General features: G+C 42.1%; 1 protein-coding gene across 1 annotated transcript in view; it reads left to right on the plus strand.

The window, feature by feature from the left end:
* Positions 1-13,286, plus strand: part of LOC126330168 (protein FAM43A) — a 592,769-nt gene that overhangs the window by 555,870 nt on the left and 23,613 nt on the right. The window contains exon 4 of the mRNA XM_049996337.1: positions 1,158-1,408. Within this exon, the coding sequence (XP_049852294.1) occupies positions 1,158-1,408 (251 nt within the window). The remainder of the gene's footprint in view (positions 1-1,157; positions 1,409-13,286) is intronic.

A 13,286-nucleotide genomic window follows, 5' to 3' on the forward strand; every position in this document is an offset into this window, starting at 1 on the left:
TCGGAATCAGTACTGTTTTCCATCATGTGGATTCCTTCCTGTATTCGCATATAGACTCATTGCCTGGGTCGGACACACTATCTATAGGTCGCTATTGGTCTTCGTCTCTGAGCATTGTGTGTATGGTCGTTTGAATATTGTTGTGGCGTAAGTGTGAAGTGTGACTGCTGATACAGTGTCCGCAGAAAAAGATGTGTTCTGGGGAGCCTTCTTCCCCACATGCGTGAACGTGCGTGTGGTTAGGGCCGTGTCCTGTAATTAAGTGGATCATACTGCGGCTGGGATCGACAAGTTTGAGTTTTAGTCTCTCACTTACATCGGGAAAGAACTGGTGCAGCATGTAGTCCTTATCACCTGTGTCCCACGCACCTCACCGGGTATCTATCCTCCAATTCTTTAAATGGCGTTTCGTGTCCATTGGTACTCCAGTGACCTTTCGAACCTGGTCGTGCGTTCCCACCTTCAGCCAGTACATAGCCGCTCTACATTTCATCGTAATATCTATTGGGTAGATTCCGAGCACCACACAGAGTGATTCCACTGAGGTAGTGCTGAAAGCTGCCGATCGACTAAGTAAGCTGTTCCTTCGTCCTCGTCTCACGAGGGTCCAGTTCGTTGATAGACTCAACCTATGAGCCCATGTGCTGGAGGCGAAGCTAATTGCCGACTCGAAGAGAGCACGATGGTATACTCGCGGCATCTGACGGGGGCAGTTTAAATTCCTCTGAATTTAGTCTTGCCAGTTTGTGTAGAATTTTTTCTGGTTTCTTTGTGACAATGCGCTTGTGTTAATGGAAATTTTTCTTTTCATCTATGTGTATTCAAAGATAACGTGTGGTGAGTGCTCGTTTAATGTTTGTGTCCCCTAATTTAACACTAGAGTTTCTCTGGAGGGACACTTTCAGTAAGATGTATGTTGTTTTTTATCGACTATCTTGAATATGTTGTTGTGACACTATTGTGGTACTGTTTTGAGTGTTCCATTTGTTATTTCTTCTAGATGGGACCTATTGTTAGCAGACACTACGACGAAAAGCTCGTCTGCCTGTGCGACATCTCCATCTGTCGCTATTGTTTCCTCCAGTATTTGTAGGAGGGGTTGAATAAAGGTGTCCCAGAATATCTCGTAGTGACGGTTGGCTGTCGGTTGTTTGCAGGGGAGGGCTGCGTGGAGAAGCCGGTGTCGACGCTGTGGCGCAACTACACGGCCAGCGCCAAGGCGGACGTGGCGATGAAGGTGACGGTGACGGGCAGCGGGCTGAAGGCGGTGACGCGCGAGCACGGCCTCACCGAGTACTGGTCGCACCGGCTCACCTACTGCGCCGCGCCCGCCGCCTTCCCGCGCGTCTTCTGCTGGGTCTACCGGCACGAGGGCCGCAGGCTCAAGCAGGAGCTGCGCTGCCACGCTGTGAGTACTCCACTCTCTCTCTGACTAACCACCTCGTACCACAGCCCCCTAACATCAGCATCGACAGGGAAGCGCTACATAAATTACACCGTTTTACGAACAACATTCATCCGAAAATGAGCTGTACCATCGACTTCGGAGACTGAGGTCCCACTGGCATTTTTAGATCTAATATATAAGAAACTATCAGCGTCGATTGCGGTAATGAAACCAACCTTTCCCTACGTTTCAGCACACATAATTGAGCCTTCTTCAGACAGATGTACCTGAATCTATAATTTGTCTAAGAGGGCATGGTCTAGAAATAAAACTAAATCAACCCAAATAGGCGTAGTCACCTTTTAAAAATGCGGTACTTAAGTACTAAGTCAACACCAAGACTTAACGTAAGCTCTGGTGTGCGCCTCGTCTCCGTGAACGCCGTGCGGTGGGCCTAGGGAGCTCACGTGAAACTACGTAGGACTAGATAACGCGCTGCAAATCAACATGGCGGGGAACATTGCGCATGTCTGAGACCATGACTGTCAAAGATAAAAGACCAACGCAGTTATATCTCAAAACAAATAACTTATAGAGGGGTTGGAAATCTTAAACATAAAGCCTCTGCACCAGGTTATGACTAAAATGTAACAAACTATGCATGGATATATAAAAGTTCGAACACACAACTCGTCTTTTCGAATCATTTCTCCAGACCCACGGCAGTCATCGGAGCAACGCCTTTTCTGAAGCTCTTCAGTATCCGGAACTTCTGCCGAGCGACGAGTGCACAGTCATCATTCTTGTAATACAGCTTTACAAGCAGAGCGCGATCCTGCATTGAGTCAGTCATGGCGAAAGGAGGAAAAGCCGTGTACCCGGCGTGTTTAGACCAACTCCAATGGCACGTGCGTATTACAGGTGTTTCCACGAATCCTGGCACATACAGCGCCATCTATTTATCAATTTTCACACTATTTTTTTTCTTCTGCCATACGTTTCTCCCTTCTCCGATAATATTCCGTTGCAATTTGACGTCATTCCGACCAGTGGTGTTATTTCTACAGCGTTTTGAAAGTTCAATTCTAATTATAATTACCCTTTATATACCGGCGAAACAGAAATGATAAGAAAAAAGTGTCAAAGAGCCAGAACGCTGCACACGCGTAAGACAAAAATTGAGGTCAGCGGTAACGGAGCAGCAAGAAGAACGGACCAGGTTGCGGGTTTTAAGAAGGTACGCGCACTAGCCAGAGAAAGCAATTTTTATAGAAGGAAATTTCGGGAACCAGTCAAAACATAGAAGAATGAGTTGAGTTTGAGTAGAGATGACGGCTACAGGCTTTCGTCTTCGTGGATACCTGCTATCCAGCAAATGAACACCAAAATAAACAGTTACCGGGATACAACCGAGGCTGCACAGCAGTAATATTATTTTGGATTCTGCTGTCAGTATTTATTTAGCGATGGTGGTGCACCAATAGTAGCCGGAAGATTTATTCCCAGTAACTCCACATCTCCGAAAAAGTGCAGGAAAATAGCCTTTTGTAAGAGAACAAAATGGTTCAAATGGCTCTGAGCACTATGGGACTTAACATCTATGGTCATCAGTCCCCTAGAACTTAGAACTACTTAAACCTAACTAACCTAAGGACATCATCACACAACACCCAGTCATCACGAGGCAGAGAAAATCCCTGACGCCGCCGGGAATAGAAACCCGGGCGCGGGAAGCGAGAACACTACCACACGACCACGAGCTGCGGACTGTAAGAAAACACGACACTGTCTTCCGACAATGTTGAGCCATCCACGGACACCAGAGGAATCCTGATTCGAAATGGTTCAAATGGCTGTAAGCACTATGGGACTTAACATCTGACGTCATCAGTCCCCTAGACGTAGAACTACTAAAACATAACTAACCTAAGGACAACACACACATCCATGCCCGAGGCAGGATTCGAACCTGCGACCTTAGCAGGTACCGGACTGAAACGCCTAGAACAGGAGGGCCACAGCGGCTGGCGATGCTGAAGAAGATCACAGTAGGGGAATCGAAAGTTAAGCAATAAAGAAGACTGAATAGCAGCATGACTTTCCTAAGGACTCAGAAGATTTTATCAGCAATGTTTATTCTGTTTGTTGTCGTGTTGTAGTCTGACGTCTACCTAAAGTTTCAAATGAAACTACATTGACGGGAAAAGGTCACAACACCGAGAAGGAATCGTGCGACATAAGAGATGGTTGGTAGGTGTTTTTCTACATCTGAAAGACGATGACTTTTCCAGTTTCGCGCCAATCGCATAAGAGTGGCAGCAGCAGCGCAACTAACGGAGGGTTAATGAGGTTTGCTTTAAGTAAAGGCTGTAGCGATCCTGAGCGTTACTTACTTTGAGACTGAACGTGGTGAATTGATATTAGTCAAGAATACCTTTAACACGACAAGGACCCCACCAACAACGGCACTACCGAGCGAGGTGGCGCAGAGGCTAGCACACTGGACTCGCATTTGGGAGGACGACGGTTCAATCCCGTGTCCGGCCATCCTGTTTTAGGTTCTCCGTGATTTCTCTAAATTGCTCCAGCCAAATGCCAGGATGGTTCCTTTGAAAGGGCACGGCCGACTTCCTTCCCCATCCTTCCCTAATCCGATGAGACCGATGACCTCTCTGTTTGGTCTCTTACCCCAAACAACCCAACTCCACTAACAACGTCTCACTGGGTTTCAATGAGACCGCGTAATAGGTCTCCGAAGAGCCGGATGTTCCTTCTGCGATACTGCAGAACGACTTGGTAGGAATGCAGCCACTGTACGTGATTGTTGGCAGCGGTGTTAGTATTGTACAGTCGCAAGAAGTTAGATCTGCGGATGGCCAAATGACACAACCGAGAAGGAAGACCATGGTGTTCGGCGTATGGCCCTGGCGCATCGTACTGCATCTGCGGGAGCAATATGAGCGGCAGTTGGCACCACAGTGACACAACGAACGGTTGCAATCGCTTATGCAGCGACAACTCCGAGCCAGACGCCCTGTAGCGTGCATTCCACTGACCCCAAACTGCCACCATTTGCGACTTTGACGGTGTCAGCCATTAATAGCAATGTAAAGTTTTACAAGAACTTTTCTCTTTTAAAACAAAGAAACCCCTAATCTAACCTATTCCCGTGAAAACTGATTGTCATGTGAGTGCATGCAGTATACCACTTGGAGAAAACAAACCCATGCAAAATTTGGCCTTGACCAAGTTTAAGGTCTGTATGTAAGGAACCAAATGATTAATTCATTTCTCACCCACGGGTCTTTATTCACAAGTGATTCAGCTAGGCCCAGAATAGATTCTGCGTCATGAGAATAAGATTTCAAATTTCTTTTAAACATTAAATTTGAATTACGTTTTTCTATGTATCAGTTGGTTACTTAGTTCCATGTTCAATGGATCATTTCGCATGAAGGTCTTAATGATGTAGAATGAGAAATTTTACATTCTAATTGCAAAATAAATTTGTACATATGGCTACATTGTGAACATTTCTAATTTTTTTTAAGTATGTATATATTACAAAAAATTGCCCAGATGTTAGTGATTCCTACCCACCACATTTTAAACATTGCAGTAATAGAAATTCTTCTACGGGATAGGAGGAGTTGTCAAGGAGAAAATTTCTCAGTTTATTTTCGGATATTACTTTGCCGTATGTCAGACATTTCGTACCACCGGTTAAATCATCAAAAAAAAATTTGCAATTTTGTACACCCCCTTTTTTCTGCTAAAAGCAACATCACTGTGGAGCAATGAATGTCATTTTTCATTCTGGTGTTGTAATTATGTACGTCATTGTTCCTTTTGACCTGCAGTGGTTTATTTACAACAATCTTCATGAGGGAATAAATATATTGTGAAGCAGCAGTTAGAATGCCCAACTCGTTAAACAGATGTCTACAACATGGTAGTGCATGAGCAGCACAAAATATTCTTACAGCAAGCTTTTCCGCAATGAAGACTTTCTTTCCTAAATACGAGTACCTCAGAACATTATTCCATATGACATTTTTGAATGAAAATATGCAAAACATATCAACGTCCTAAATTGTCTCTCCCAATTATTTGTAATGATTCTGGGTGCAAATGACGCTGAGCAAAGTTATTCCAGGAGCTCAAAATGTGTTCTTTCTCTTTTTTTAATTTAAAACTTTAATTTAAATTTACCATATCTATCGTTTCTTCACCGTGTTACATTTACCATGAGCGTAGCACCCTTATTTGTGCAGAACTGAATGTGTTGTGTTTTCATTTGTGAGGGTGAGACCATTCACAGAAAACCAATCACTGAACTTTTAAGGATTTCATTTACCGTTTCATCTGTTTCTATATGTATGTTGGAATTGATTACAGTAAAAGTGTCATCTGCAAAAAGAACTTATTATGAGTATTGTACATCAGACGGAAGGTCGTTTACATATGTGAGGTACAATAGTGAATCTGAGATCGAGCCTTGGAGAACCCCAAATGCAGAATTACGTCCCCGAACATTATCGGGTGAATTACTAAGGGAAACTTCAGCTTCATTAGTATGACTGCCGTTTTTTTTGTCTTTTGTGATGTGGAATTTTTGCATGAAGTCATCAAGCATTAAATGAACTTGGCTATTGCACATAGACATTCACACAAATAGTTACTAAGTGAACATTTAGGACCTTCCAGTTTCATTACTAACTCATTTATGAAGTAATTCTAGTCAATTAGCAGGGTTCCAAACTCTTTCAAGTTAAAGTGCTTCATTGACTTAAACTGAGATGTCTTAGAAGCATAATGCTCAGACATAAAAACAGAAACGTTGCACTGACTTGTGTATTAACATTGTTTCTGGTGTATTAATGTTCACAACCCTCCAGAATGTGCTTTAATTACCTTCCAGACTATTTACTTTGTCTACAGTACCGACAGCGTCTACAGGTGCAAGGTAGCACGTATGCAATCTTAATGTCCCTGCAATCCTAATGTTTGTATAGAGCGTGTGATTTACCTATAAGAAGAGCTGTTGTTGGTTCCTTCTGTTCCCTAGCAATGCCTGCACGACCACTGCATCTGCTGCTCTTCACTTAGACGTTTTGGTTTTCGTGTCAGAGATCTATTTTCAGCCCTGTGCTAACATTTCCCTCCAGGGATGTGTCGTCAGATTTACGCATAACGGCTGCCAGCTGGTCTCCTCCACTAATATTTACACACGCTACGGTCGTTAAATGAAAATACTGCGCTTCCAAAGATGACGTTAGTATAATCCTCCGGGTATTTGAAGATCAGTAATAAAGAACGAAAGTACGAATTTTTTTACTTTCTCCTATCTGCACCGTTAGTATCCCTGACTTGTCTAGAGGACTGTTTCTCTTAAATAAATGAGAACGGAGAACATTCTTACGATTTCTCCATCTGCAGTTATACTCAGGAAGCCAGTGTAGAGAGCATGACGGAGCGTAATTGATACCAATATTAGCGATTCCGTGTTCCGTTCCGTTCGTGGATGGCTCTAAGGGAAAGAATGATAGTCAGCTATCTCCACGGTCCTTTTTTCTGGACATCTACATGAGATACGACACATGCAGATCGATTATTACGCAGACTGCCTCGAATATCGATTCTCTAAATTTACCCATCGGAGAGAGCTTAGCTAGAACAATGCCTCTTGTATTCCAGAGACTACAGTTCAGTTTCTCAGAGCATTTATGTAACATTACAGTATAGGATATAACGATCTCTCATGATTATAATAATCCTAATTGCTTCGGTGGATGCCGTTAAACCTTACCGATGCGAACTTCAAACATTCGAGCAGTATTCTAGAACAGATAGCTAAAGCGTCTTATATGCGGATTACCTTCGCAAATGTATTAGATTTCCCCATAATCGTTTCAACAAATCTGTCTTCCATGCATGCTCACTATTACTGGTTTGACGTGTTTCTCACATTTCACATAGCTTCGTAGTATTTAAACACTGTGACGGATTCCAGACCTTTACTATTGCTTTCGCTATGAGATGTTAGCATTTACGATATTTTACTTATACTACATCACTAAAAATCATTTCCCCCTATGATTTGTGGAATGAACATTATCATATTACTTCTTTTATGGGTATGTAATATCTACTGTAGTTTATATGACATGTTCTCCATCCTTCAATATGGCGCCTCTTTGAATCTATGGAACGAAAAATCTAATCTATCTCGCTCTATTTTCTGTTGCACAATACTTGGCATCCATCTATATTTAAAGGGAGTTGCCGCACAGTAAAGTAACTGGGAATACAGTTCTGCATTAATTTGCAATCATCCAACGTCGGCACTTCTTTAGGCCAGCTTGTACAGCGGTTTGGTGTCTTTCAGTCAACAATTATTTAAGCCAGTCAACAATTATTTAAGCCAGTCAACAATTATTTAAGCCAGTCAATAATTATTTAAGCCAGTCAATAATTATTTAAGCCAGTCAATAATTATTTAAGCCAGTCAATAATTATTTAAGCCAGTCAATAATTATTTAAGCCAGTCAACAATTATTTAAGCCAGTCAACAATTATTTAAGCCAGTCAACAATTATTTAAGCCAGTCAACAATTATTTAAGCCAGACAACAATTATTTAAGCCAGACAACAATTATTTAAGCCAGACAACAATTATTTAAGCCAGTCAACAATTATTTAAGCCAGTCAACAATTATTTAAGCCAGTCAACAATTATTTAAGCCAGTCAACAATTATTTAAGCCAGTCAACAATTATTTAAGCCAGTCAACAATTATTTAAGCCAGTCAACAATTATTTAAGCCAGTCAAAATTATTTAATCCAGTCAAATATTTGGGAAGTTACCCTACACGATCTTAATCATAAAAAATACGATTGCAACCAGAATAAAGTTTTCACGACTCACATGCAGGTGTAGTACACGGCTTCTCTTCCACCAAGGCGAATGTAATTTCAGCTACATTAAGTTTATCCATCCACGGAATGAAAGGAAACAGATGGACAAGTCATAGATTAGTTTTAACCCATCATTGATGGGCCTTTCCACGCTGCAGCAAACGCTGAAGAACAGGGAAATTGCCATGACAGACCAACCTAGTAGTTTCTCTCAGATGCTGCCATCATTGGTGTTGCATGAACTCGCTGTATCGACACGACAGAGGCAACTTGTGCAGTCATGAAGATAGTGGACTCTTATTGGGGAAAACGGCGGTTGAAATTCTCACCCGGCCATCCAGATTTAGGTCTTCTGTGGATTCCCTGGATCACTTAAGGCAAACGTTGGAATGGATCCTTTGGAAAGGTTGATTGCCTTCTACAATCTGAGCTTGCTGTACATCTCTAAGGGATTCATCGCCATTGGTACATTAAACTGTAGTCCTCCTTCCTCAGTATCGACTTCCTCTGCCCGGAGACTGGGTGTTTGTGTTCGATTCATCATCATCATCATCATCATTCGTGAAGGTGGCTAGCTTGGACTGTGTAAACAAATTGGACTGTGTAAGAATTAGAACTTTGTACAGGAGCTGATGACCACGGAGTTGAGCGCCCCATAAAACCAAACATCATCTTCCGCAGCATCGACACCAGGCTCGCAGAGAACGCGTCGTCATTTACTATACCAGAATTCAGTGCCGTCCCAGCTAGCTCCGGATGTTGCACTTTCTTCCTCCCGTAGCCCACAATGGCATTCCGATTAACAGCCGTTCTAGACTCTGAAAGATGAGATTGACGAGAACTTCATAAACTAGTTACCAGATTCGACGCCTTCGTTTGAGTAAAATCTGTGTCATATTTTATTAAGTTTCACAACACCGATTCCGAACATATGATACTTCTAAGTTATGCAGATCGGTACCAAATGATTTTCTTGAATGACACACATTGTAATTAAGGATTGAAAAGTCTATCGATTAACTGCCAAATGGAACAAATGCTATACAAAAGACCAGGTCCTTACAGGAAGTATGCAAAATATACGTATTGTAGGAAGAAAGTATCAGAAAACTTTACCGACATAGATTACAGTAGTAGCTATTAATCACTGCCATAGAATGAAATAAAGATTGAATAGAATAACATTAAATACTGTACACAAAAAGCAACGTTACAACAGTCGGAAGAAAAAAAAAACTGACAAGAATAGGGATTGAAGATATGGAACTCAGAGACAGAGTAAGCCGAGAAAGAAACACAAAAAACATTGAAATTTCTACTATAAAACAGAACACAAGAAACGGAGCATCAAAAATATGCGATATTGCGTTAAACAACTAATGAGAAAAAGCAGAAATAATCGTAGGATCAGCTGATTAGAGACTCTAAACAGCATGTACACAGTGGTTCTGTGACGATGTTACAAACTTTCAGGGATGATGGAGAAGGGTAAATGTATCAACTTGAGGTAACGGACCTCGGTCCTGAAACGACCCAATTGCAAATTATAAGTGAAAATCATTCTAATAACTGTGACAGTGAACCTCCTCTACCGCAAGCTCTTTGCTTTCCATATTGTGGAAGGAGGCAACACGGAACAAAACAAGAAAAACGTCCAGTGCGCATAGGCTCTGGAGTGCATCTCTTAAGCGCTATGGGTACTTGTTCATGTTAGGTCCTGTAGAACATATCTCTTCCATTATAGAAGAGCTCATAGCTCTCAAGGTATGTATTTGAGATACAATGTTTCCTAGAATTGTTTTGCTTCGTTCCTGTGATTCGTCTGGACATTGGTAGTTCCTCCTGGGACAATGGTTATGCCTGTCTTGCGCTATGGCAGTGAATCTGGGATTGAAAAGAAAAGAAGACAGAAGCAGTATACTGTCGGCTGAAATGAGATTTGATTTGGAAAAGGTTCTCAAGGAGGGGCCTTGTAAGAAATGAGAATTTACTACACACGAGACTCAACTCGAACGACACACAGGAAAAACGGACGTTGGGAGACTCAAAATAGGATGTTCTTAAAAGCTGAAATCGGAAAAGGCACCTTGGAGCGAAGAAGAAGAAAAAGAACAAGAAGAAGAAGAAGAAGAAGAAGAAGAAGCAGGAGGAGGAGGAGGAGGAGCCTTTCGACGTGAAGGTGTCGGAAAACCCAACAAAGATGGGCAGATGTTTCATTTTAAGCAAGACTTTGAGGACCAACACTGCGTTTAGTAAGATATCGCTGGTCGTCTGATCTATGAGGAATGAAAATGCTGAGATAACTTAAGTTTCTTGGAATTTTGATGCGGTTGCAAAAATCGAATTCTAAATAAAGATGATAGCATCCTTACTCGGATTCTGTATGTGCTGGCAACATTCAGCTGTTTGTACCACTGTCCGACGTGTGAAAGCGTTGTTTGTCTGTCATACTAAATCAAACTCGTAACTTCGTCCTTCCACCTGGGTGTTGCCTCCATATGAACGCTGCTCCGCTACCTTCAGTAGATTGCCCTCCTGTGGGGCAGTGCAGCAGCGACATGAATCAAGATGCTCCAACCTGCACAGAATTAGGCTACGCCCCTGGCACACCATCTGTCCAGAAGATTGCTCTCACAACTGTCTCACGATACAAGAGGAGTCGAGACGCTGCCAGACTCATTTAGATTGGTAGCGAGTTCATTTTTCGATGAGTCGAGTCACTTCTCCAACCAGAACATCCAGTGAAAGATCTAAAGAAGCAACGCAGCACCTAAGGCTGTCGAATCAACTGCGTAGCTGAGTGGGAGCAATGTAAGCTGCATAAGCAGGAGGAAATTTTTAAAAGAAGGCCAACCAAAAGCAAATTTGAGTAAGGAACAATAACTAAATAGAGATATTTGTGAAATCTGCTGCACTGCAGGGACAACGGCAGCCCTGTTAAAGTTCGTGGTAGACAAGGAAAGGAGATGAAGCCTAGTAACTATGCACCATGTTCAAAGCAGAAAAAAACCATATTATTGTTTTGGTTGTATATTGTATGCAGATATAACAGTACGGATAATACATAATTCTGTCAATCATAAAATATACACAAGATGTGATGCGAACACACAGCGCCTCATAGTTGCATTGATGCACTTCGCCGAGATGATCTTCAGTGTAAAATATCCAGTCAGTCCTGAAGAGATCACTCAGCTCGTAGTTGACGCCATGTCGTAGGATTCGTGATCACAGTGGTGTTAATAACTTCTGCATTTCATCAATACTGGTAAGAATAATAAGTACGTTACCTTTGCCATTCGTATCAGCTGACAAACGGCACCTTGCAGAGCCAGACGTGAAGGTGACCTGCAGAGGAGATCGAGACGGGCATCCGTCAATAAGACACTGTGACCAAGGCATCTTTTTTTTCATTTATTAGAATTTTCAGCTGCCATAATTGCTAAGTAATCAATTACCTCACATTAACTGCAAAACAATGAATTCGAAACCTTCATAAAAGGAGAGGAATTCAGAGGATCAGCGACAGACAGATATGGTCTTCTCTCAACGCTGAGTTAAAATGCACATCCTCTCACCTCTCACACTTCGGATGGAGTGCAGTCTTCATTGCTCAAAAATGTGCTGTGAGAATAATACGTCATACTGACGCACTACATCTTGTAGACGTCTGTTTAAGAACTTTGGGGCCGGCCGCTGTGGCTGGGGGGGGGGGGGGGGGGGGGTGGTTCTAGGCTCTTCAGTCTGGAACCGCGCGAATTTATTTCCTCATGAAGTTTGTTGTAAGTAATTCACTGTACTTCAAAAGGAACAATAATGTACGTAATTACTGTTGTTGTGGTGGTCTGCAGTCCTGAGACTGGTTTGATGCAGCTCTCCATGCTACTCTATCCTGTGCAAGCTTCTTCATCTCCCTGTACTTACTACAACCTACATCCTTCTGAATCTGCTTAGTGTATTTTTACCCTCCACGCTGCCCTCCAGTACTAAATTGGTGATCCCTTGATGCCTCAGAACATGTCCTACCAACCGATCCCTTCTTCTGGTCAAGTTGTGCCACAAACTTCTCTTCTCCCCAATCCTATTCAATACTTCCTCATTAGTTATGTGCTCTACCCATTTAATCTTCAGCATTCTTCTGTAGCACCACATTTCGAAAGCTTCTATTCTCTTATTGTCCAAACTATTTATCGTCCATGTTTCACTTCCATACATGGCTACACTCGATACAAATATTTTCAGAAATGACTTCCTAACACTTAAATCTATACTCGATGTTAACAAATTCCTTTTCTTCAGAAACGCTTTCCTTGCCATTGCCAGTCTACATTTTATATCCTCTCTACTTCGACCATCATCAGTTATTTTGCTCCCCAAATAGCAAAACTCCTTTACTACTTTGTGTCTCATTTCCTAATCTAATTCCTTCAGCATCACCCGACTTAATTCGACTACATTCCATTATCCTCGTTTTGCTTTTATTGATGTTCATTTTATATCCTCCTTTCAAGACACTATCCATTCCGTTCAACTGCTCTTCCAAGTCCTTTGCTGTCTCTGACAGAATTACGATGTCATCGGCGAACCTCAACATTTTTATTTCTTCTCTTACTGTACCAGAAGAAAAAATGACATGCGTTACTCCACAGTTTTTAGCACAAAAGGGGGTGCACAGTGCTGAAACTAAACATTTTGATGGCTTACCCCGTGAATAAAATGTCTGACAGACGGCAAAGCAAAATGTTGAAAAGCATTTCTATTCCGTAAAAGAACTTCTATTATTGTAATGCGTAAACCTTGCTGGGTAAGAATTAGTAACGCGCATATGCTGTTTCACAGAGGAAGACCGCACTGCTGTTCCTTCTCTAAATCCTCGCACAAACGAAAAAATGGCTGACATCGAAATAAGTGTCCAAGGAAAAGAAAAGCAACTGGAATCACTCAACAGAGGAAAATACACTGGACCTGATGGGATACCAAT

The sequence above is a fragment of the Schistocerca gregaria genome, chromosome 2 (assembly GCF_023897955.1).
Source record: "Schistocerca gregaria isolate iqSchGreg1 chromosome 2, iqSchGreg1.2, whole genome shotgun sequence".
NCBI lineage: Eukaryota > Metazoa > Arthropoda > Insecta > Orthoptera > Acrididae > Schistocerca > Schistocerca gregaria.